Source organism: Lissotriton vulgaris, chromosome 1_1 (genome assembly GCF_964263255.1).
Source record: "Lissotriton vulgaris chromosome 1_1, aLisVul1.2, whole genome shotgun sequence".
In the NCBI taxonomy this organism is placed as follows: Eukaryota; Metazoa; Chordata; class Amphibia; order Caudata; family Salamandridae; genus Lissotriton; species Lissotriton vulgaris.
This window is the reverse complement of record NC_141685.1, coordinates 662,008,264-662,034,972: the sequence shown is the minus strand read 5'-3', so window position 1 is coordinate 662,034,972 and position 26,709 is coordinate 662,008,264. Positions and strand designations below refer to the sequence as shown.

At 39.3% G+C, this 26,709-nt stretch overlaps 1 protein-coding gene across 4 annotated transcripts in view; it reads right to left on the bottom strand.

The window, feature by feature from the left end:
* Positions 1-26,709, bottom strand: part of COL11A1 (collagen type XI alpha 1 chain) — a 393,450-nt gene that overhangs the window by 9,634 nt on the left and 357,107 nt on the right. For all 4 annotated transcript variants that reach the window (XM_086954309.1, XM_086954306.1, XM_086954313.1 and 1 more), the window contains 10 exons: positions 26,429-26,482; positions 24,313-24,420; positions 24,171-24,224; positions 18,777-18,830; positions 17,115-17,222; positions 15,737-15,790; positions 15,618-15,653; positions 15,456-15,509; positions 12,705-12,954; positions 2,083-2,195 (listed from right to left, as the gene is read on the bottom strand). In XM_086954309.1, coding sequence (XP_086810435.1) covers positions 2,083-2,195; positions 12,705-12,954; positions 15,456-15,509; positions 15,618-15,653; positions 15,737-15,790; positions 17,115-17,222; positions 18,777-18,830; positions 24,171-24,224; positions 24,313-24,420; positions 26,429-26,482 — 885 coding nt within the window. The remainder of the gene's footprint in view (positions 1-2,082; positions 2,196-12,704; positions 12,955-15,455; positions 15,510-15,617; positions 15,654-15,736; positions 15,791-17,114; positions 17,223-18,776; positions 18,831-24,170; positions 24,225-24,312; positions 24,421-26,428; positions 26,483-26,709) is intronic.

Sequence of the window (26,709 nt, the reverse complement as noted above, 5' to 3'; positions counted from 1 at the left end):
CCCATCTCTCGCCTCAAAAACACTTAGGACAAAGTACCCAGACATGCGTGTAATTGGATTCAGTCCCTTGCTGTAGAATACAGATTTGCTATACACATGGTCATCATTCACAATAATTATACCCTGCCGAGTACTGGTTGTTGCTGTATGTCCCCTTGGAGTGGACGAACGGTGGAGGGATCAAATGTTATAAATGATGCAGTCCGTGGCTGCCTTAGTCTTGCAGAAGACATCAAACTCACCTCAAAGGTAGCTGGGGCTCCTTCGCTAAGGTGGTGAAGTGTCACCCCAGTGCTCTCCGAGCAGTTCAAAAAGGGAAAATAAAATGATAATAACGCAACATTATTATAATTTAATTTTTCCTACTGCAGTGGCTCAGTTTGTTTCATGCAGGCGGGGATGGGCTCCATGACACGAGAGAACTGCAGGTGGAGGACTGGTGACACTCTCCAAGTGTGCAGGGCGGTTCGGCTGGCCGCCTTGGGCCGGCCAAACAGTCATGTGCACTTGGCATGTTCTCCACCGGCTGTATTGTACAGCCTGGGTGGAGAATATGCCCTGGCTCCCAGTCCCTCTCTGAGTGCTGAACCATGGTGCTCAGACCAATCACAATGCTGCAGCGCTGTGTATGACTTAGGGTCGCCTGGGTGCTTCCTGCTGCCCGTACTCCAGATACGAAGAAGATGAAAAGGATGGAGGAGAGGCGGCTGCCTGCCGTACCCAGGTAAGTGTTTTTTTCATTACACCAGCCCACCCGCCCTACCACCCGCAACCAGTAGCAGCCGCTACTGCTCAAAGGCATTAGCAACTTTAAAATGTTTACGGTCAGCCGTGTGTGGCGCGGCATCTTACTACGTGTTTGCCCACCAGCTAAACATACTTTGTCCCAAATTCACAAACCTTTAGCATCGGGTTGGCGCTGCTTTTGTAATTCTAACCCTAAATTAAACCTATTTGGGGATTAATAAACCAAAGCTAATTGGTATTAGCGTTGGTTTGTATGGAAAAGTAACGCAAATCAGCACAAAAACTCTGCTTTGCATTACTTTGCACCAAGGGATGTTACATTTGTGGCATGTGGGCATTCTCATGCTACCACCCATGCGTTTTGACACTAAACTCTATCTACTAACATTAGTAGACAGGGTTTCGCGCCACAAATTAACGTTGTTGTAAAGCAGGCATTAAAAGGAGAAATGTTTTCATTTCTCCAGTATTTTCCGACTGTGCCTGCATGCTGAACTGTACAGCACACATACGAAAAAAGAAAATCTTTGAAGTTTGTCTAGGCATAGTATTTTGTAAAATAAGGGTAGGCTTCCTATATAGAACCTATGCTAGACTCAGGAACACATCCTAGCACTATGGCACTAACGTGTATGCCTGGCTCATCTCATATAACTCACACATTTTGCATTAAGCAAAATGTAAAACATTTTTTTTCATTTTACATAAAAAATGTTGTGTAAAGATTTCCCACAGGAGAATAGTTTCAGTACAAAATGTCTTGCCCTGAGACATTTTTTCCTAGACGGAGACATTTTCTCATTGACCCATTTTCCTACTATTGTCTCATGTGGCATTTTTGTGCGACCTATACCCTTGTAGAGAGAAATAGCAATAAATACTGCCCACATATACTTCACACAATATGCGTAGTATTTCAAAAATTATACATATTTTGCAGAAAAAAAGCACATTTATCAAAACCCTAGGTAAAAGAACAGCTTATGTTTTAGATGAAGAGTGCTAGCTAATGCAGCCAAATATTCTGGAAATAATATATAAGGTAGATATTTGGGGAACACTGGGTGTTGGGGTGCAGGCTGTGACAGAATTTCTGAATTAGACAGCCATTTTAAGCCTACTGAAGCATAGAAATACCAAATCCTTTTCATATTGCTATATAATGTTAGCACATCATCTAATAGCTCCTTTGAAGCAAGCATGCAAAGTACTGTGCCATAGAGCAACTGTGAATAGAGATAAACGAACCGATCAGTGACTAATTAGCTTGGCTTGTTCCTGAGCAAACATTGCAAAGACTCTATGGCAGCCCGCCCAGTACAAATTCATACTTACTCCTTCTGACTTCTTGTCAGCATAGATGCAAGTTTCCCCACCGGAGGTGAAATTGCAGTAAACCTTGAAGGAATCTCCAGAACAACCCTGGTTAGGATCAATCCAATATTCACCTAGAGGGGCATTAGCAGACATGGTTCATTAGGTTCTGTGGCTTAAGTAAAGAATACAATCTCTTCCGCAAGAACAGAAATATCTGTTTTGAATTTAGCCTTAAACTAGATTATAATTTGCAGTTAACCTCCAGTGACACATTGCTCTGTTATACTCACATACATTAACAGGAAAAAGAAACAAGCACTGGCAAAGCCAATAGGTCCGGCGTTGGCCACCAGCCTTCTGGAAATTCTTTTTTTGTCTTTGCAAAACTTTATCGTTTGGAATATACTGGGCCCTCATGAAGCTAAAAAAGAATCATTTACTACAGGTAAAAATGTTTTTTGGTCTCAAAAGACACACACCACAATAGTATTCCCTGGCACTGAAGGGAACTACTTTGTGTATGGATGCCTCCCTTGCGAAATGCCTTAACTCATAGTGAAGTCAGCCAATAGCTGAAGTGGGTTGATACCTTGCCCCTTAATGCATACTGGTGTGAGGGAAAAAAAAATGTGAATGATACCAACCACAGACTAATGGAACACATCATTTTAGTAAAATCAAAAGGTATTGGCTAATACAGAGCTAAACAAATCAATCAGTCTGACTTTGACTTCAAACCTCTTTGCATTGGCTGCATGCCGAAAGAAAGTAAGAAAGAAAAAAAGAAAGAAAGAATGAAAGAAAGAAAGAAAGAAAGAAAGAAAGAAAGAAAGAAAGAAAGAAAGAAAGAGACAACAAAGACTGAGAAAAAAGGAGAGAAAGAAAGAAAGTAATAAATGGGATAACTTAATGTATAACATATCTGTGGTGGCAGGCTGGACAGGACAAGTCAGCCAGTACACTAGAGGTTGGTAGGTTTTCAGGGGGTAACAAGTTATCTTCTGGGTGCATTTATGAATAAATCCCTCATTGAAATCAGTGTGGGTTTATAAATACAAGGTGTTTCATACCAAACACTATAGGTTCAGTGATGCCATTATGTACTGGGTAGCTCGTTTTGGCCAGTGCCCAGTACATAACTTAAGATGCCTTCCCTGTTCACCTGTACTGTCAATAATGGAACTGGCCAGCACATGGGCATATCTACTCCTGCAAATATGCCTTCAGTATACAGACATAATATTGAGCAAAAAATATAGAATTGCAGAAATATCGAAGTAAAAATATAGAATGGCCAAAATATGGAATGGACAGAATATAGTGGTGAAAAATATCTTTTTGAAGGTAAGTAATGTAATATCGATTTTTAAAATATAGAATGATAAAATATTGAAGTATATGATATAGTTATTAGGAAATATCGAATTTGTAATAATATCGATTTTTTTAGTGTTTTTTATGTTATGTTATTCAATTTTTGCGTAATTTAATTCTGTAGCGGGTTGTGGGTTTATAGGGGAATAGGGTGGGAAGTAATTTAATTGCAATTAATTAAATATGTTAATTTCTTGGTATTCATTTTGAATTAATTGCTAATTAATTTTTAATTGGTAATTAAATAATTTTGAATTGGTAATTAATTCTTATTAATTGACTAATTGATAATTATGTTAATTTAAATATTTTATTTTCCGTAGCGGGTTGTGGGTTCATAGGGAAATAGGGTGGGAAGTAATTTAATTGTGATTACTCAAATATGTTAATTTATTTATTGGCATTTATTTTGAATTAATTGTTAATTAATTATTGCATTGTAAATAATTAATTTTTAATTGGTAATTACTTTTTTTAAATTGATTAATTGACAATTATGTTATTTTATTAATTTGTTTTTGGTAGTGGATTGTGTGTTTATTTGGGAATAGGGTGGGTGGTAATTTATTTGTAATTAAATAAATCATTTTTATTTATTTATTGGTATTGATTTATTGTTAATTAATTAGTAATTAATTTGTATTAATATGAAATTAATTTTAATAACTAATATTTATTTGTATTTTTAATTGATTAATTATTACATAATTTTAAATTTGTAATTCATTTGAATAAATTTTGTATTGGTATTGATATTTAATTTATTTGTATTAATAAATAAAATCTTTACTTGCCCTACTGTTAAACTCACTAGAGTGGGAATAGTAATTTTTCCCCCTACACTATCCAACGCTTCCCCTACTGTTGCACTCTCTGGATTGGGAATAGTAATTTTTACCCCTACGCTATCCAACGTTTTCCCTACTGTTGTAAACTCTGGAGTGGAAATAGTAATTTTTACCCCTACGCTATCCAACGCTTTCCCTACTGTTGCACTCTCTGGAGTGGCAATAGTAATTTTTACCCCTATGCTATCCAACGCTTTCCCTACTGTTGCACGCTCTGGAGTAGGAATAGTAATGTTTACCCCTACGCTATCCACGCTTTCCCTACTGTTGCACTCTCTGGAGTGGGAATAGTAATTTTTACCCCTATGCTATCTAACGCTTTCCCTACTGTTGCACTCTCTGGAGTGGGAATAGTAAATTTTACCCCTACGCTATCCAACGCTTTCCCTACTGTTGCACTCTCTGGAGTGGGAATAGTAATTTTTACTCTCCCGTTATCCTACGCTTTCCCTACTGGTGCACTCTCTGGAGTGGGAATAGTAATTTTTACCCTTACGCTATCTAACGCTTTCCCTACTGTTGCACTCTCTGGAGTGGCAATAGTAATTTTTACCCCTATGCTATCCAACGCTTTCCCTACTGTTGCACGCTCTGGAGTAGGAATAGTAATGTTTACCCCTACGCTATCCACGCTTTCCGTACTGTTGCACTCTCTGGAGTGGGAATAGTAATTTTTACCCCTATGCTATCTAACGCTTTCCCTACTGTTGCACTCTCTGGAGTGGGAATAGTAATTTTTACCCCTACGCTATCCAACGCTTTTCCTACTGTTGAACTCACTGGAGTGGGAATAGTAATTTTTTCCTCTACGCTATCCAACACTTTCCCTACTGTTGCACTCACTGGAGTGGGAATAGTAATTTTTACCCCTACGCTATCCAACAGTAAAAATATTGTATATTATTAATTATTATTATGTTAATTTATATATGTGTTAACAAATTTAATTGTATGTTTTTTTAACTTAGGTGCTGCATCCCTTAGAGTGGCACACAATAGACTGTAGCTCCTAGGGACCCTCTTTACTACCTATTGCTACCTCTAATTTGGGACTAGCAGAGGTGCTAAAGACCTGGTCAATTGGGGATCAATTGACCATTTCCCTTGTTTTGGGGAAAGGACATTGCACTGGGGACCTGGTTAGCAGGAACCCAGTGCACTCCAGTTAAAGTTGCATCAAATACCAGGCATAAAGTTTGGGGACTAGTGCAACAAAAAAAACTGTTTCCTACACTATTACAGTGTCTTATTTACTTTAGTGTGCACTTTTAAAGTGCATCAATTACCTGCCAATTGTATCTCTGTGCAATGGATCGTGGGCTGTCATAAATATACTTTTATCAGTTAGGGTGGATGAATAAATGTGATGTAAGTAGTTTATGTAAGAAACAGTGATGGTCTATTCTTTGAAAGTGTAAGGGCAAGGAGTTCCATCGGTGGGCACCTGCATTTGCGATGAAAACCACTGTTTTCTATAAATGAAATCTTTGTTAGTTGAGTCAGGAGGTGACTCGCTGATCAAAGTTAGGATTTGAGTGTCTACTTTCTACACTTTTGTGTCACAAAATGAGGGCCCCTATTGTAAAACGCTAAGTGGACCTCATAGATTCTCTTGATTAAGCTTCTCTGGGTCATCGGGCTCTAATGCTGCTGATGGGAAGAGATGGAGGTACACCTGGGTCGATTAAGCAGGATTCGAACAGATTCTGCTAGCACCCAGTGATGTTTATTTAGACGCCATCTAAGCAGGCCTAGAAGCATGCTGTTAACATACTAGAGCGTATTTTTTGCCAGAATGATAATGTTGAAACAAACCTAGAGAAGTGCTGTCATTCAAAGATATGTTTCAGCGTTTACAAGTGAAACTAACAATGTCTATATATCTGTGTCTGTATCTGGCTATAGGCCTGCCTAGTTATATATATATTCATAGCTTAATGAGCCTAACAATCATTGCTGCAACAAAGTAGTGATCTGCAAATCACTTGTTTGAATCCGAGTAAGGCCAACTTAGCCTTTCATCAAACTGGGACATTATAACATCTGTTATTTGCAGCACTTACAAATGGCAGAAGAATGACCTGAAGCATTTTATTAATCTGTCTTTCGCTGAACCTTTCTAGCTAGCCATCTCTTTCTATATTTTCTCCATCTGTCCATGTTTCTCTATCCACCTATTTGTCTATCCCCTCTTGTCTTTATTCTAGTTGCCCGTCTGTCTCTTACTGTCCCGCTCCTCTCTTTGACTGTCACTTTCTCTGACCCTCTTATTTATTTATTTACTTTTATTCATTTACTTGAGTTTTATATAGCGCTGGCTAGACCCAGAGGTATCAGAGCGCTTTACATGAGGAGAGTTACATAGGTTACAAGTTACACATTGTTACAGAAGGTACATCAATTACAAGTTACAGCTGTTGGTTCAAGGCATGTAGAGGGTAAGGGGCTAATGTAAAATGGCGATGGTAGGGAGATTAAGCCGAGAATTGGCACAGGGAAAACAAAGCAGGCAGGGGGAGAGATATTCAGGGGAGAGAGAGGAAAGGAATGTGGGAGGCAAGCAAAGAATGAAGGAGGGAAGAGGTGAGGGGGTAGGAGACACAGCAAGGGGACAAGGAAGTAACTGTGTATGATATCCAGCTGGGTGGGAGACCTCTTCCCGCGGTAAAGGGATCATTCCGAGTCTTCCATTTTGTGTGATTCCCTTGTTGTGGTGGACTCTCTCAGCGGGGTCGCTGAGACTCCAGGGCATAGATGCTGGATCCCTACCCAACAAGGGGAGAGGAGTGCTTTGGTCATGGGCACACTTAGAAGAATGACGGAGGGAGGAGGAGGGGGAGGGGGTAAAAAATTTAGCGTGAACACAGTGTCTGACGTCCAGCAGGGTAGGAGACGGTTCCCAGTGGTAAGGGGATCAATCCCAGTCCTCCACTATGTGAGACTCTCTTGTCACTGTGGACTATCTCAGAAGGGTCTCTGAGACTCCAGGGCAAAAATGCTGGATCCATCCCCAACAAGGGGATTAGGAGTGCTTTGGACAAGGGCATACTAGAGGGGGCCATTGTAGGGAGTCGGGTTGGTAGGGTTGCATAGGTTACAAGTTACTCAGTGTTACGAAAGGTATGTCAATTGCGCGTTACATCCATTGGTTCAAGGCATGTAGAAGGGTAAGGGGATAATGTAAAAGGGCAATGGGGAGGGATATTGAGCAGACCATCGGCACAAGGATAAACAAAGCAGGTAGGGGGAAAGAGATTCAGGGGAGTGAGGAAAGGAATACGGGAGGCAAGCAAAGAATGAAGACGGGAAGAGGTGGGGAAGGGGTAGGAGACACAACGAGGAGATGAGGAAATCCAGGTTAGACCCGAATATATCAGAGCACTTTACATGAGAATTAAGACGTGTTACAGCATTACATCAATTACAGTTACATTACATTAGATCTGTTGCTAGTGCATTCAATAAACATAGAAAAACAAGTTGAGTCTTGCTTGCTCTAAGTCTTGCTTTCTCTCATTGGCCCCTTCTTGTGCCCCTTGCTCTATCTTTCTAAATCTAAGTATGTTTAAAACACAATCTTTCCCAACCTCTGAGGACACGCGTCTATCTTGGGCACATTTGTCTTCTTATCAGCTGGAACCGAATTGTATTCTGGGCACAATGAGAACTAATTATGGGCACAATATGGTTTCCATGTTGGCAGACATAGCAGTCTAGGCCTACAAATCCAAACTACGTCTGACCGTGCCCAGGTTGATATTCGCTCATTGGGCAGCTGGCCAATCAAAGTGTTGTGGTAACTAATCACTCAATCATGTGGTATTAAGGGCAACGCTGAGCACTTGCCATCATGAAAGCCCAGGCATGGTGCAGAGAAATTGCTTTTAGCTTGTGAGCAATGTGAAGAAAAAATTCCCTGGCTAGTGATCTGTACACCTTCGCTGAGGCCACCTTGAATGACGTTAGAGCTTCTAACGAAGCTGTCATTAAACAAAGATTTCCCTGCATCCAGGTCCCTCTATTGATGGGAGAATTTCTTGCCACCGTCCCATCTAAAGCTATCTAAGTCTGTTTTCCTCTAGCTTCAACTGGCTATTCTTCCACGCAGGCTTCAGGAGTGACTTCATGCCACATATCCTGTGCATTTTTGCAGATAGGGGCGTTTCTGACATGTACAAAACACAAATAGTGATTCGGTAACATGTTAACAAAATCACAATTTGTGTTTGCAATTTAGTATTTTGGTAAGGGGCATGTTTAGTGCATCCCTTCAAAATACTGAATCTGAATGAGATATATAAATGTTTTGCGACCTAGTTACAGTCGCAAAACAATCATAATTTAACTGACTGCTTGAAGGAGATGGTAACCATTCGCATATGGGAAGGGATCCCTAGGAGACCCCGTCCCCTTTCAGAATGGAAACAAATACAAAAATGGAAAACAAATATTGCTCTTAAAAAATGTAACTTCAAAATTTCACTTTTTCTTTTTAAATGCATCCCATTTTCCTTTAAGGAAAGCAGGAAAACATGATGCATTAAAAAAAAAAAAGATTGCTTTATAAGCAATCACAGACATGGTGGTCTGCTGTCCTTAGCAGGCCACCATCCCTGTGATGGCTACGATTCCTAATGGGTCGCAAATTGTGACCTACTTCATTAATATCCATGAGGCAAGTTGTTTATGAAACACAAAAGAGTTTCATACATTAGGAACCCCGATTTCCTAATTGTGATCCTGAGATACTTGTATTTAGGAAATCGGTATTCCTAATGTTAGTACATCTGGTGCTTGGATCTGGAACATTGCAGTTCAGCTGTTTCACCACAGCCTCTCACACCTCCTCCGCAATCGGTTTTGAGGTGAGATGTCCAATGCCAGAATGGGTAGGTTGAGTTTGTGCCATGCCCTGACTGCAAGAGTCTTAAAGGGCTGGCCCCTCCTCACAGCAAAGATTCGCGAGATCATGCTCGGCAAAACTAAGTGCAGCGATGGGATGGAGAAGCTGTGACAGAAATAGCAAAGTTAACCCGAGGTAACCTTAGTCAAGCCCTGCTGGTGTTCTGTTTGCACATACATTGATGACGACATTGCATTTTGCCTCTTTCTTAGAAAAGTTCAGAATTACACCTGGTTGTGACTATGGAAGCCAGGCATGTGGCATTTGGGCACACGAGGAATGAAGCAAAGAGGGCACTTTGGACCATTGGAGGAAGGGCACAAGGAAAGGAGGCACCTAAATAGGTGACTGCAGGGGCACATAAAGAGGCCCTTGGCTGGGGATTACGGTGAAAACACAACGCCAGTCAGTGTCTCCTCATCATTTAACAGGACACCAGGCCGGGGGGGCTAACTCCTGAGTCGTGGTATGATTTCCAGTGATGCCATCATCACAGCAAAGGGCATTTGATGTCATTTCGCGTGATGTCATCATTATGCTAATCATTATGCTAATGAATAATGTTGGACTCCGAAAAATCGCACCTCATTCTCATCACAGAACTTTGGCAAGTGTATCACATTGAGCCTCATCTAAAACCGAAAAACGAATTAGAAATGTAATTGCCTATGCACTAATTAAAAAATATCTCCAGTGGGAAATAGCTCAGTCTTTCAAATAAATACACCTCACTCTATGAACGCGGCCCGTTCAGTGTTCCCGCCCCTCACTTATTTTCTTCCATACATTGTTTAGTAGATCTTCAAACTTGCAAAACCAACATAATTTATTTGTGCAGCAGAGATCTGAATGGGCCATTAATTGAAAAGAAGGATCTACAGAATGCATATCAATTCTGATTGCTCTGGCGTGGCAGAAGCGAACTCTTAAAGCCGAGCGGGATTCAATATTCAACATTTTATTCACTATTCCTAGGAATGCAGATTCCATTCAGAGAAACAATAATCTTACTTTATTTGTTTTGACCACTGTCAAATCAAGTAGGCACCTAAGTTAAATTAACTCTTTCATTTGCACATTGTATTTTGACGAGAAGGTACATCTCACAATTTTCCAAAATGTTCAAAATCCATGTGAAGAGATTACGTTTGCACCTGCATTGACATAATGCATATTACTAGCTCCAAGGGTTTGGGTGGATTAAGAACAACGTCCTACACACTGTCCACATTGACGACTGACATAACAGACTGGAATAAATAATATATTCGCTGACAATTTTGTTTTTGAAATTTTCCATTTATCTATTAAATACTATTATTTCCATATGAGGGGCAGAAATGATATTGCCGAGAGACATTTTTTTGCTTGAACAAGTATCCTGCCGGTATCCTGCAAAACCTTTCAACCCAAAGTACATGCTCCTGAGGAAAAATTCACATGATATACCAACCCAACATTTCAAGCAAAAAGCCTAATGTTGCAAATTTGTGATGGAGGTTTATAAAATTCTGCTTGACTAAATACACAGTTTTACCTATCTTTATAACTGACATGCTTACCTTAATAAGCTAACATCACACTATGCACTCCGTGGGACACTGTGCTCCTCAATGGCACATCCAATTAGCCAACAAACCATGGGGAGGCAGAAATATGGAAGAAGGCTTTTGCCACTTCTTGGCCCTCCTGCTGTTGAATGTACTAAACGTATGCGAAATTACTTGCGCGTGGAAAAGTTTAAAAAAGTGAAATGTTCCAGATAGCCTACATTTGAAGAAAGAACATCAGGATGGGACTCTATTTTAATTGGGCTCTAACTCAAGACAACATCCAGACGTATTTCTCATGCTTAGTAATCTGATGTTACTAAAAGTCAAGATAGAGAGCCATACAAAATTCATTAATAAAGTTATGAATTGCAGAGGGGGGGACTGTTTAATGCAACTGTTACGATTCATTCCTATTGCTGCAGGTAAAAATTAGCACCCATGGCACTTTAAGAATAAGACAGGGACCTTACTGTATACAATTGGATTTTCACATTTGTATAGGACGTCATACTCATGATGGGGTCACAAAGTGATCCAAATTGCATCGGTATCCGGGTGTCCTTTCAGAGTGTATGATTGGAAGGATGTTAGATGTGGCTTACCCCATGTGGGAAATGCTGATTGTGGTGAAATTTGCTTCAATCGTGATGTGGCATAATTTGACTAACTGAACAAAGAAAGAGACGCTACCTGTTTATGGCTTTTTTTAAATGGAGGTTCCAACATTAAGGGGGCAAGCCTTGAGCACACATCTCTAGCTTGACAAAATGTTAATGTTAATGTTAAATGTTAAATGAACTTGTACCGCGCACAGCTGCCCCAGCCAAGGGATGTCCCGGCGCTTGCTGTAAGAAGTGTGTCAGTAAAGAGTGTTAGTTCTGTCACAGTGAGGTGGTTGTACATTAGCAGAAAAGGTGGGTTTTTATCGCTTTCCTGAAAGGTAGAAGTCCTTCAATTTTTCGAATATGGATAGGGAGTCCATTCCAAAGTCTTGCGGCGAGGTGTCTAAATGACCTACTGCCAGGAGCAGACTCTTTAGTTAGGAGCAGACTCTTTAGTCAAAAGAGATTGAGTTTTGGTTGAAGTAAGAGTGGTCAAGTCCTGTGGAAGGATTGATGAGATACACACAGTGCTTTATGCGTCTGGCCACTTGGGACCAATATTCACATGCGTCAACTGGTGAGGCATGGTTTCTCGTTGGAAGGTTGAGAAAGGCAAGAACGTATCCTGACAATTTCCCTCTCACTAATTTCAGTTCATATTTGCAATGTGTTAACCAGAAGTACCTAAAAGTATTTATTGGATGTATTCATAGAGTTTTCAGTAAATGTCAGCAAGGGAGCTGTATACTAGTCGATCTGTGGGTTGTTCCCAATTGAATTCTACTCAAATTGATAAAGATAGTCTTTTGAGCAAAAATATATTCGGTAAGGAAGCATCTAAGGAACATTATGAACCAAACACATTTGTCAATCTGCTGAGCCTCAGAACTTTAGTTACAGAGTTGAGACTTAACATTGTGTATGAAACATTGCCTTCCGCTGGCTTCGTAAAACATTGCAGGAAAGACTACAAGCATTGCTAAAAACATGTGAGCACAGCCACATATACTACTACATAACCAGACAATTATTTTAACTGTGTGCTCATTCGTGCTTTCTCTATCTACTTCTCTCTCTCTCTCTTTTTCTTTTTCTCTATCTCCTTCCAAGAAGTCTGATTATGCATAACAGACACCATAATCTAGAAAAAGTGTAATCAATTGTCTAAGACAGCCAACATGGAATGTATTTGATTAATAACAGAAATAACCACCCAACAGCATTTTGGCAGCAATTAAATATCACACTGAATGGTAATTTGTTTGTTTTGATCAGGATCCCCCACTGTCATGTAAAACAAGATTAACTCTATGAAAACACCTCATAGCAAATGCAAATGAATATAACGATACCAACATACCGTCTGGGAATTCTGGATGACAAAGCTGCAGATCTTTGCATGTCCTGGCTGGGTTATTCTGTGTGCCCATTGGATATTTCATGCTCTCAATATCTTGTTTCAGAGAGTTCAGTGAGCCAAAGATCTCCTCCATGTCATCAGTATAATCAAGAATGTTATCTGCTGCATCAGCCTGCATGTCATCAGATGATCGTCTTGTTTTCTTTGGTGATTGGATAGGCAGAGGCTGGATAATTTCCCCAGGGGGACCCTAAAAAGAAATTTTGGCATTTAAAATGCCATGCATTAATTGATTTGAAACATAGTATCTTTTTATTTTGAGATTTAGAAAACAAATGTGCATAATTTTTTGTTTTTGTTTTATATAGCACTGGCTAGACCCGAGGGTATCAGAGAGCTTTAGGGAGATGTGAATAAGTACCATCAAACTACATGTGAAGATTCATGTGGGTCAAGTCAAAAAAGTATACAACAATACAACAGTACAGTAGTGGTGTTAGCAATAATTTAAATTATGAATGAGTAAGGTGACCGCTTAATATTCAGTCCCTTTTGCAGAATACAGGCTTTATTTTTGTTCATGATTCCTAATTCCAGAAGCATTTGTAGGATTGTTATTTTTTATATGTATGGCCATCCTTTTTTGGGTACTATGTATGATGGTATTAGGACTGTGTGCATTGTCCCACTACTATGCTGATCGGTAGTGTCTGCACATTGACTCTAACATTGGTTTTACTCAATAGATATACTCAAAAATGTTTAAGGCCATAGAAAAGGGCACAGAAAATACAACAATGGCACGGACAGCAGATGTAAATGTCATATGTGAGCTGTAGTATTCATTTGCATAAAAATATCTTTGACATGTAATCAAACCTATTTTATAGCTATTAACAAGTCACCTCTAAAATGTGCCTTGTAAGTCTAGAGTGCTTAATGTATAAAAAATACACACTATAGATTTGATATAGTCTGTCCCCACAATGACTGAATGTGCAAATGTTGTTTTCACTCTGCAGGTTTAGCTTCTCCATGAACAGCCCTAAGCAAATAAAATATCTTTAATTTTTATCTTGACTTGGGAAAATATTAGTGAAATGAATCACAGTTTATTTTGTTCTAATTTAATGATGAAATCAGGTTTGTGAGAACTTTAGTGCAATGGTATTTTATGCTGCCTGAGTCAAAACTGGGTAAGTCCCAGTTTTGCCACTCTTCTCACTTGCAGAGGCTCAATATATGTGTCAGACTGTATTTAACAACCCTTTACTCAAAGGGAAATGGCTTGGCTTTTGAGCTTAGGAAGGCAGGGATCTTGTAAACAACTGGTTCCTTTACAGAGTTAGCCTTCTGAGAGGGGTATAGGAACAGTTTGCAGAAAAAATGCAGCCTTCACACTACTTCTTTTGACTTGGAGAGCCCAAATGAGGCTGACAAGATCTTGTCCTATTCATTTGCAGGTTCTTCCGAGACAGGTTGTGGCTCTTGGACCTTACCTTGGTATGCATCTACTCTAAATAGGTGGATGGCTTAGGAGGAGAAAGAGAGGGATGGACAAATAATAGGATAGATAGAGCGAAAGAGAGAGACTTCCAATGGACAAAGGGGTTAGAAATTTTGATTTTGGATATAGGGATTCTGAGAATTTGGAACACTAAAGCAAAGTGAAAGAGTTGCAAAAGAAGGTGAGCACAGGGTGAAAATGTAGACCGGATTGGGTAGGAAAATTCAGTGACTGGTGCAATCCTAGATGTGGTAACTCTAAACCTGAAGAAGAAAATCCAGCTGGAAGAAAGAGACATATGGACTCCTAATTCTTGCTAGCACCCTGGAGCGGGAACTGCTAAAGAAAAGTCACTCTTTAGTCATGCTCCCAGTGATTTTGTTTGTTATTCAGTTCAAGTAGTCTGCTATTAGATATATATTTATAGGAGAGAGAGGGATAGAGAGAGAGAGAGAGAGAGAGAGCGAGAGAGAGAGAGAGAAGGCTATGTATGTATAATATATATATATATATATATATATATATATATATATATATATATATATATATATATATACACATATATATATATGCATGAATATATAGTTAGATATATATATGCTAGATCAATAGATAGATAGATAGTTCGATATATATATAGCTAGATAGATAGATAGATAGATAGATAGATAGATAGATAGATAGATAGATAGATAGATAGATAGATAGATAGATAGATAGATAGATAGATAATCTTCCAAGTAAGTAATAACTAAGCATCCACCATAAAATGCTTGCCTCCAGGAATGCTGAATTCAGCCAAGTTCATTAAATAGATTGAACAGACCCTTCTTTCCTAATGTATAGTTGACTGATTGATATTCATAGTTTTTGGGTACTTTTCCAAAATATCCGTTGTTATGCTCATAATGAATATTGCTACATTATCACCATAAATTTCAACTGGTCTATTCACATACATTTAGAATTTTTGTGGGACAGCCCTACCATAAATACTCTCCATAATCTTTGTGTAATATCCTGCGATCTTCTTCCTTTTTTCACACTATGTATTGTTACTTTTAGAAAGGTAATCCATTTATTTCTTACATCTTAAAATATTCACAAATCAAAGCCTTTTTTGCTTCATTTGTTGAGCTGTCCTCTTTGAGACCAACATTAATATTACATTCTTAAATATGTCTCTTAGTTGCCCAGTAACACAATAGTCACATAGAAGACTGTTCTCATTCTCTCATACTTACAGGGGGCCCGGGAGGACCAGGTAAGCCACCATCACCTTTTTGACCGGAAGGACCCTACAAACAATTTAAAGAATATATATTACGATCACTCATACATGCAACCAATATGAGCCTAAATATCGAGAAGCATTGCATAACATTTTGCTAATTGAAAATACTCACTGATGATCCCTTTACACCTTTTGGACCTTGAGGACCCTACAAAGATATAAAAATAAAATCTGTTGCTATAACTTTTCATTGAATAATACACTAACATGATTATTTGTGGGGTTACTTACAGGTAAACCTGGAGGACCTGGTGGACCAAGAGGGCCAGCCGCACCACCAATACCCTAAATAAAGATAAACACAGGAAAATATACTTACATTTTCTTTAGAAATTATATTGAAAATGTTAAATATATTAAGACAGTGGTATTTTCATGTTTTCTGTAAAAGTACCTAATAAAGAGTTTAGCATCTAAGGAGCCAGAAGTATTTTTGGTATTGACGACGCACTGTGAAGTTTATAAAAATCTAAACCAAGCCTAATTTTGAATAAAAAATGCTGTACGAAGTGCTGGCTAAATACTTTCCTTTTTTGTATATGTGGTTTTACATTTCATTTACTATGCGTGAGGCCTAAAGTGCCATAGTAAATCTACTCCATCTTGGTAACCTCCAGAAAGGACTTCAGCAAGTAAATTAAGGGTTTTGAGCAAAGAGTGTTACTTCTCTTTGATGAAAGGTGTTATTGACCTTTACTCTGAAAGTTAATGGTGATTAGAACATTGGAATGTTGGGAGCTCCACTGAAGACAATGGAGTGCTCCCTGCTTCTACGGGCCGGCAAAGGCCCGCAGAGCAACATTCCAATGTTTGACAAAGGCCTGTAGGATCTCAAGGGGATTTAAATCCCCTAGAGCTTCGAGAAACCTTTGTCTTACTTGTTAGAACATTCTGCCCTCGGGTGGCAGAATGTTCTAATGGCTTTAGAGCCCTTCATAGCAGGGCTATAACGGCTATTAAAGCCCCATCCTTTGTTAAAGTCCCTCTCCTGCGGCTCGGGCTTTTAATGCGGGAGAGGGCCTTTAATAGCCGGTATAGCCTGCTACGGAGGGCTATAAGGCAATATATTATGTAACTCCTCAGCAGTAGCAGTAAGTTGCCAGTGGCCCACCCCACATTATGGGCCTGAGTCGAAAGTGAGGGCACATAATGAGTGAACAGGCAGTTAACAGTTGTTAACCCAGCTAACACTACTAGGATAGGGCATCTAATTTCACACCAGCCAATGAACAGCACTGTCTGTTTCATATACATGTCAACTGAATCTAGACTGCAAGCAGCGACAATAATTAGTACCGGCATTCTAAGCATATTGATTGATTGATACAATCTCAGCATTAAGTACAATTATTTCAAGCTTGAACTAGGTTGTTCCGGGAAAATAGAACTCTCAAAATGAATCCATGTCAACACAAAGATGAACACATTTGATCTACATCATCAGTTTCCTTCCCCCAGAACAAACGACTATCTGAACTGGTCGATAGAGAGTTAGCCCTTGATAGTGTTGGCTATTGTATTTATTATACCATATTATAAAATATTCCTATTTCCATGAAAGATATACATTTTAGTGAGGTGTTTAGGAAACAATGTATGATTTACTTACACCGTCACCTTTAGCACCATGTGCTCCCTGCAAACCGGGAAGTCCTCTGTCACCCTTTTCACCCTGCTCACCGGGTGGTCCAATCAGACCAATCAAACCTGGATGTCCCTAGAAAAAAAGAAGGATTGCCATAAGTTTGAATAAAGGTTTAACAAAGATACTTACATGTTTCTCTGCAGTGAAAGTTGATTTAGATTTTTTTTCTTCAATTCAGTAGTGGATATTCTTGCACACACATTAGCCACATACATTCATAAATATGTAGTTAATACACTCATAGAATACCCTAAATTCCGTCATGCATAGGTTTCTCCATACCTTATCTGGACAACGCGTGTAATGAAGAAATACTCATGAACGCACACACGCATCCACGTGCCTTTGCATGCGCACACACACACACACACACACACACACACACACACACACACACACCTCCCCAACAGCAGGAAAAGTTCAAATTCCATTGTATAGTCTATTTTCCTGGAGAAATTACTCCATATTTACTTGTAGAGTCCTTGCTAAAAGCATATTATTGTGAAAAACAAGCGATCCCTTACTCACAAAGCCTGTTTAATGATTTTTCATTTCTCTGCATGGATTTAATTTGTGGTGTTCTGCTTCTAGTACAACACCTCTCTTTATGGATTCTAAACAGTAAAAAGCCAGCATTCAGTAAGCAAAGTATAGCTCTGGAATTGCACAGCATGATTACCTATTCAGAAAACTGCTCAGGCCCTTTCTTTTGTTCTGCTAACCTTACTCTGTATGCTGGCTATACGCCTGGCTTCCTAAAAACAGCACCCTAATTACATATACATGACACTGGCACTCTTTACACGGATTCCTGCAGCCACACTGTGAACAATGATGCTGTCATATCTGAAGGCTCAGACTTTATGAACACTCATGCCGTTCTCAAAGTTCAAAAGAATTTCAGTATTTTATATTTTCAGTGGCAAATTAATGACGGAAGAGCTGAATAATTCCTCAATAAAGCTTTTTTCAAGAAAACAAGTGTCATAAATAGTTTTCAGTTTTTTTCTTTAGTGCTCTCATGAATACTGATTTTGTTGTACATGTATCCTAGTATTAATTTATTCAAGAGAAAACATGTTTTTTGCGAGTTCCTTGCTAGCATGTATTGCTTATGGTCTTCAATGTATACTGACAATATAACTTAACATAACTTTGCCCACTGACATCAGTTTGCCTATACTATGTTGTTTCTGAATACAAAAAGCGAATAAAACCTTTTTAGGTATGGGTTTTTACAGCACGGCTATTGGAATTAATGTTAACAATATACATAAACAGGGGTTTAATTCACCCATTTTGGTTTTCTTCCACTGGCCTCTTCAGCCTTTCGCTTGAGACTTTGGCTGCCAGATGTTGGCTTAGACAAGTAGACTATTCTTCTCTCACCTAATGCTATTGGCTGCATGGATGTATTCTTCCACTTCTGCTGGAGTGCTTTTATAGAAGTGCCTAAGGGACTACTTTTAAACTATAGCCTTCACTGTGCGTTCCATGTACCTCTCTCCTGGGGGTCTTGCTATAATGTGCTAGCTCTATAGATGTTAGCAAATTAAATACAGACCTAAAGGCTTTTCCAATAGTTGTTGATCAAATATAACATTTTACATACAAAGAGTTACCTACCTTCTCTCCCTTAGTACCAGGATCGCCCTTCAGTCCAGGCAGGCCGGGTGGACCCTACAAACACAACAAATAATAAATGCAGTTTAAAAACAGTAATATAATATTCAATTATGTGTATGTAACAATTAAAAACACTACTGAACTGATTACGAATCAGGCAGATTAACTGTATGGAATTCTAGTCTGGCTGATAATGACTTGAGCGGTATTCCCACACTGTAACCAATTTTACTGGCCAGCAATTCCAGAAAGTAAAACTGTATGAACACTTGGAGGCTACAGCAGCCAAGCCTTGCCTCTCAATCCATACCAACTTTTTTCTCTCACAAACGGAGAGTTTAAATGCTCTCCAATACTAGAACTATTATTCCTTGTTTCCCCCTACTTTCCCTACCTCTCCTATTGCCACCCTGCCCCACACAGAAGCAACTGCACACATTTAGCACCCGCTAAAAGTAGTTGATACATGAGTGCGTTTAACCCTTTGGCATAAGGACTACTCTTCAGAATAGTGCTTGATAATTCCATGTCTGCAGAGTTATTTCGCATTCTGAAGTGACTCAGTTATAATAATAGACATTTATTTTGGAGATCCTGGCCAGTAACAGTAATTCTGACCGCTGGGATTCTCAGCATGGAATCCACCTAACTTGTAATCAGGGCCTTAGATGCCCAGTAGATGGACACTTTATGGCTAAGAATTTCACCGACCCTACTGATCTATTGATACAGTAGGAATCAGAAATCCAGGGACTAGGGATTACTCGTCATTACAAATTAATGTTGAATAAGACGGAGGAATCAGTATTTCTCACCAATTCCCACGTTTTGTTTCATGCAGATTTTCACCATGGCATATTTCTTATTTTGTGTATGTGAAGTCTGAGGGTGAAAAACTCAGATGGGGTTCTTATTACCATCACCCTTGAGAATAACAGGGCACTTACTTTAAGATGTCAAGTATAAATAAAGTAACAGAAAAAAAATAAGCAGACAAACTCATACCCCTACAAAAAAAACATGTGGCTCCCATAATTCTGAAAACTAAAGGATCCGACTAGACAAAATGTCAATGTGTGTGCCCCTTTTGAAGGATGATTGGTATACATTTTGCTAGGGGATGACATAATTAAGGTTTTTATGAGGTACTTTTATATTTATATCATGACTCCACATACTATCTGTGCATACTGTTCTTAACTCAGAATGGCTTCTTCTTAAAAGAGGCCTTGTTAAAGTTGACACAGCTGCTTTCAACAGCAAGGTGTTATGGATAGATCGAATTCTTCAACGCTTTAGCCTCTGTGAACAATGTCATTTTCCAGAATCTGGTTCCTTCTGTAACATAAAGGTGACCACCCTTCTTCAATCAATCAATTAATCATGACTTGTAGAGCGTGGCTAATCACACCTGAGGGTATCCAGGCACAGGTCTTGAGTCCCTTCCTGAATTACAGTAGTGTGGGTGAGTTCTGGAGGCAAAGAGGGAGGTTTCCCAGGACCTGGTAGCAAGTTAGGAGAAGGAACAACCTCCGCTGCGGCTTTGAAGCATGCGGGGGTGTGAGCAAGGTGGAGGGAGGTTGCGCGCAGTTGTCAGGAGGGTTGAAGGAAGCTCTGCCGAAGGCTGGCGTATGCTGGTCCTTTGTTGTGTAGGGCTCTGTATAAGTGGATCAGTATCTTGAAGTGGCATGTCTTCTGAACGGGGAGCAAGTGGAGCTTCCTAAGGTGGGGGAGATGTGGGACCGCTTGGAGAGGTCAAGGAACTAAATTGTAACTTAAAACCGATTTTACTATTAAGAAGGATTTTTACATAAAAAATGTCAGACACTAAACATGACATATTTACCTTTTCTCATTAAAAAATTAGCTTCTATTAAATGTAATAAGGCAACCTAATATCCTATGGCATAAATAGGTCTCATAGTAGTGAAAAGCAAATGTTATTGTTTTTCTCTATCAGGATATTTAAAACTTAAAGTTACATGTCCATCTTTTTATTTACCATGCACTCTGCCCTATAGGCTACATAGAGCCTATATTAGGGTGACTTATGTGCAGTAAAAGGGGGTTGTAAGGCTTGGCATGGGAGTTATGTTGCCAAGTCGAACTGGCAGTTTAAAACTGCATTCAGGTTGCAGTGGCAGGCCTTGGACATATTTTAAAGGGCTACATAAGTGGGTGGCACAATCAGTGTTGAAGGTCCACTAGTAGCATTTAATTTACAGGCGTAGGTATATGATATACCAGTTTATTAGGGACTTATTAGTAAATTAAATGTCCCAATCAGGTGTAAGCCAACTTTACCATGTGAGAGAGTGAGCACGAGCCCCTCGGCACTGGTTAGCAGAGACTTAAAGCCAACAAAAGCACATTTTGAAAAATAGGAGCTTGAAGGCAAAAGGTTTAAGGTTGGGGGGAGACCATCCTAAGACTGACAGATCGAACAGCCCTGAAGCAGTAGCAGTCTGTCTATTTAGCTAATTAGACTTGAGCAGCAGTAGGAATAGTTTCTTGCTGCTGCAAAGCACAACTGAAGCTATTTTTTTTCAGTTTGGAGCAAATGTTCAAAAAAGTATGCAGTATTCACAACTTTGTATACCACAAATTGTCAAGACAATATTATACCCAATTGCTGTTGCTTGACTTAATTTGTTTCATGAACTGTAACTTTATCTGACTCCTACGTTTAGAGCTAAAACTACAACAATGAGTCTGCCTTGCGAAAGCACCTCACTGGACGCACACAAAACATGTCTTATCCATAATTACACCAGGATTTAATCAATATTTATCACTAGGGGATGCTTTGGAGGTTAGGCTCTTAGCCCAATTTTGTGAGCTCTGAATGTATTGGGACCCTGTGTTCAACATTGCCATGACATTTTTATTTAAGAGATTAAAATAAAATGGCAATATATAAGGCACACTTTATTCACTTTTATCTTCTCACATATTGCTCCATGTATTTAAATCCAACATTGACAAATAAGTAACATGCAGCACTTTTCCCCATGTATAGCATCTCCCTCAGTGCAAACAAAACTGAAAATGAACTGCAATGTCACTGTGCTTAAATAAGAAATCGCAATACAATGCGAACTCACTCACAACATTAAGTAAATTTAGCACCAAAAAGTATAGAGAAAGCACAGAAGAAATTATAAAGAAATTGAGTAAGTATACATTTTCTTTGCCTCATACTAAAGTGTTAGGGGTGTGAGGTTAATAGGAGAAAGGTATTGGCAACTCCAGGCAGAGGACAAGTTTGAAGTAATGGCAACCGTCTGACCTTGGCACATATTCAAAGGTGCCTCCTCTTCTCAAGTACACAATATCAATCTGAGCAGTCTGCTTTCATTTCCATAATGACTTATAATTAAATACAGAGACCAGATAAGATCCATAATTCATGAAGAAGTGGGAATATTAAAACAATGAAGCATTGTTTTTGAGCACCCAAATGTCTGATTTTCATATATATATTTACAGAAATGCCTCACTCAAGGAAAAGTCAACAACTAAACCAAATAATCATATGATACCTTTTTCATTCTGTATGTGAAATATGGTTTAATTTAATGTGATGAAAATGCAATGCTGTTCTATAGCAACCGAGGCTCATCAAAATTCAATATTTTAAAAGATGATATAGAATTATTCAGCCATCAGCAAGGTCGGCATACACAAGGCAGTTTATGTCTTCAATGGAGATTGTTTATAGTGAGGGAGCCTTATAAATAAAATACGAGACAGTGGAAAAGTGTTGTAGAGGGAGGTAGACTGATAGATACAGAAAGATAGAGGTAAACAGACGCACAGGTACAAAAGTATACAGGCATACCGCTAGAGATTGGTATAGCTGTAAATGCATTCATGCATATAAAGACTAATAAAGATATGGGTGGACAAATATGATGGATATTAGGAAGATATGTCAATAAATATGGTTTATAGTAATACGTTGTAAACAGAATTCAATACTACATGTTCCCATTTCTTAGCATTGTGCACGTAAATTGAAAAAGGCACTGATACACACAGATAGTTAGCGACAGATTTAGATATTGCATGCAGCTAGATGGGTAGACGAAGATAAATGGCTATTATTATATATAAAACAGTGAGATGCGTAATGCTTTACAAATATCAAGATCCAGACATTTTGCTACTTGCTGTTAAGTTAATGTAAAGACACACACATTTGTCTTGTGTGAAAATCTGACACTCAATAACTTGTTGGATCTAAAGATCTCCATATTGAACCAACGTTTGAGGATGTGGAACCATATGTACGTTTCCACACAGCAGCGTCACAATCAATGTTTCGCTTCTGCTTGACATGGTACTTTAACAAGGGAGCAGGCCTTTAATGTCTTGTATAGCCCAGCTACGGCGGGCTATAAAGCTATTTGAAGATTCAGCCCCATCAGGGCAGAATGATTTAATTTGTAAAAACAAAGGCCTCAAAGAGTCCGAGGGGGTTTGCATCCCCCAGCTCTGAAGACTTTTATCACAGCTGGTGCTGTGAATGTTCTATATCTAAGAGCCGCACGCAGGGCAATGGCTGCTAGCTTTTGAACATTCGCAAAAACAAGATCTGTGAAAAAGGGCTGAAGTCAGCCCCCAGTTCTCACCTGGCTTGGCTGAACTGCTTTCTGTAGTTCAGTCAAGCCAGGGACAGCAAAGAGCTGAGCAGCATTCACCCCTTCCTCCATCTGGATCCCTAGTACCACTGAGCTGCAGAAGGAGGGAAAGGTGAAGGCTGCGTGTGTTCTCATGCAAGGTCTCTGCCTTTCTCCTTCCTCTGCCTAATTAATATATTTTCGAGAGGCAGAGAAGAGAAAGGCAGGGGCTGTGTATTAGGGCACTGTACTGTTGAAAGCAGCAGGCCTATATCAGTGCATATAGGCTGCTGCTACTCCATTGCTGCCTTCAATGGAGCTCTCAACATCCCAATGTTCTAATAATTGGTGAGATATTTATCACATATGATGAAATAAGACATCGCCGACTCTAAATTTCTTGAGGGTGTTCTGTTCAGCAAAGGGAGTGAGTGAAGTAAGAACAAGGTAGACGCCTGAAGGAATCTCGCAAAGTCTGGCTTGGTGCATCAGACATAACCAGTGTTAGTTATTGCTAATACAAACACTCACTGAAGTATTAGTCAAAAGACTTGACACTCCAAGCCAGATCGTTTTACGGAGCATAATTACATTTGAGGCAGAATGGAATGGGGGTGATGGAGACTATTTTAAGATTGCAAAATTGCAATTTCATGCGACTTCAACAGTTATGTTTCTTTGTATTCTTAATTTAGAATGCACTATTATGATGGGTAGACGTTTCAGCAATCTGGTTTTACTGGAAGACAATACTGGGAGAAAGTGTACTTACCATAGGACCAGGTGGACCATCCTGGCCTGAAGCGCCAGGTAGACCTTGTTCTCCCTATGGATACACAAAACACATAATTGTTAAGTGCAAGACACTCTTCATTTTAGAAGAAAATATATTTAAATATGAATTATGCACTCACCACTGGGCCAGGAATACCCCGAAGACCTTCTGGACCCGGTTTTCCTGAAGGACCTTGAGCCCCGACTGGTCCTGTTTTGCCTGGGGGGCCTTCAGAGCCAGGCTCTCCCTATGAGAATATAAGCTCCATTAATAAACAATTTACAAACCTAGATATGTTTGAACTGGCTGACAAACCTCACCAAAAGAAATGTATTAATGGTTAGAAATTAGTTCACCTACAGATTCAAGCAGTTCAGACAAGCCTTCATGCCCAGAATGTGTGTCAACTTTCAGATTGTGTGCCCCTGGGGAACTTTGGTATTACAGCAGGGGCTGCAGATGCTTGCATGGTCCTGTCTGTAATTTAATAATGCATTAAAGCTAAATGGATGGTGTTATTCTCTCATTTGCAGAGGGGCATGGTCCTATTCAAATGGGGATACTCTTTGCATCGGTGCCATAATACAGATGTGGGTAAAGGGGCAAACAGGCCATCAGCAGTTTCACTGATTTTGTGCTGCAGAGATTGCACACTGTGAACCCCTCCAAAGGAGCCCCATGTGATAATCATGAGATCCCAGAATCCCCAAAGCATTCCCTTGTAGGGAGTGTACAGTCCCTCACAGCACGCGCAAACAGGGGGATTCTGTGCCCCATCCTAAGAACGAGGCCAGATCATCTGGAAGTGAAACGCAGAGTCTCAGTTGAGACTATGGCTCTACTTTTCACAGATACTCTTCCTTCACCCCAGGTGTGAAGTGTCAGAATTTGCAGTTGAACTGAAGTGAGAACGTTTTCTTTTGTGATTGTGGACATTGTGCGCCTGTCTGCACCAGGGACACAAAGTTAAGGGATACATAGAAAGTGCACCAAATCAGTAATACAACTGAATGAGATTGAGCACCATCTGGTGATAAAAAGTTGAAAAATAATTATACTCTCCTGGTAGTCTTCAGTGACAACTGGTGCAGAAATGAACATTATAAATGGCTCTCTGCAAAGCACACTGAGGGAATCATGACATTCTCCTCTGATTTTGACTTTTTAACTTATTTTATGACAGATGTTAAGCAATATATCTCAGTTCAAGACCATATGTCATTCACAGAATGTCTTCTCCATGTTCTATAATTATTTTCTTTAATTTTTTTTTATTAAAGTTCCATAGCAGCAAGATAATAACAATCAAACATACATAGTAAAAAACAAAGCACTTATATCAAGACAACCAATATTACACATTTAGGCCCCATCCTAACCGATGTCCCCTGCTTTAAATTAGATGAGATACCCCCTGTATTATACATGATGGACTTAATTACCTCACCATATACTCCCTCACAGCCCCCATATCAATAATCCTAATTTCCTTTTCCTAGATCCCTTAACAGCATATAAACTATATTTCAAATTATAAACATTGAGAAACTTAGCCTGCCATCTCTCAAAGGGCGGGGCCCTTGCTGTAGCCACAAAGAGACAATTATCAGCCGATTAACTGCCGTGGCCATAAAGATTAAATACCGATGCTTATATAATGACTGCCCCTTACCGACCTCCTCCCCAATACCAAGCAACATCATGGATTGAGAGATTTTAACACCATCACCGATTAATTCTGTCAAAAACCTCTCTATAGATTCTATCAGAAGGTCCAATACCTCACACGCAAAAAAAACGTGGACGATATCTGCACTATCTTTACCACAACGAAAAGACTTCCCATCATGCTGACCCCCCATGTACTGTCATTTTTTATGTGTCTTTTGAACGCTCTCTCTTTTTCAGTAGCAACTTTAGTGAATTGTCTGTAATTTTGAACACATCATCTGGACAGCCATCTTCAGTTCTAACCAGCAGTTAAGACATGCCAATTTCCCTATGAAACACTAGCAGTGTAACCTGGCAGTCAAATGAACTTTGTGTAAATAATTCTCAAAATATGAAATTATAGGATGGCTGAGATTAGCATGTTATTTGTGTTATTAGTAACACAGCAATTTCTCCATGTGTAACAGAAAAAATTACATTCAGTGTCAAACGTTTTGGCAAGCTGTACAGGAAATGATCACAGTAAACCATTAAACCATTTAGTCACAAATGTGTTGACATGCGGCGCACTCTACTAACTGTACCTTTGCACCCTTTTCACCTTGCCTTCCTTCAGCTCCAGCAGCTCCGTTAGGACCCTATGTAATTCAAATAAAAAATAGATTAAGGTGAGATTTGATCTGTTAATTGTTCAACGGAATAATTTGCTGTACAGTACCAACTTGGCATGAGGAAATAATATAAAATGACATTATTTTGCTAATTGAAGTTTTCGCACGAATTTTTGTGGAAAATTCTGGCAATGTGCCCTGAACTCTACGTACAAGACGGACGGACGTGGAGAACACTTCAACCATTCATTCGC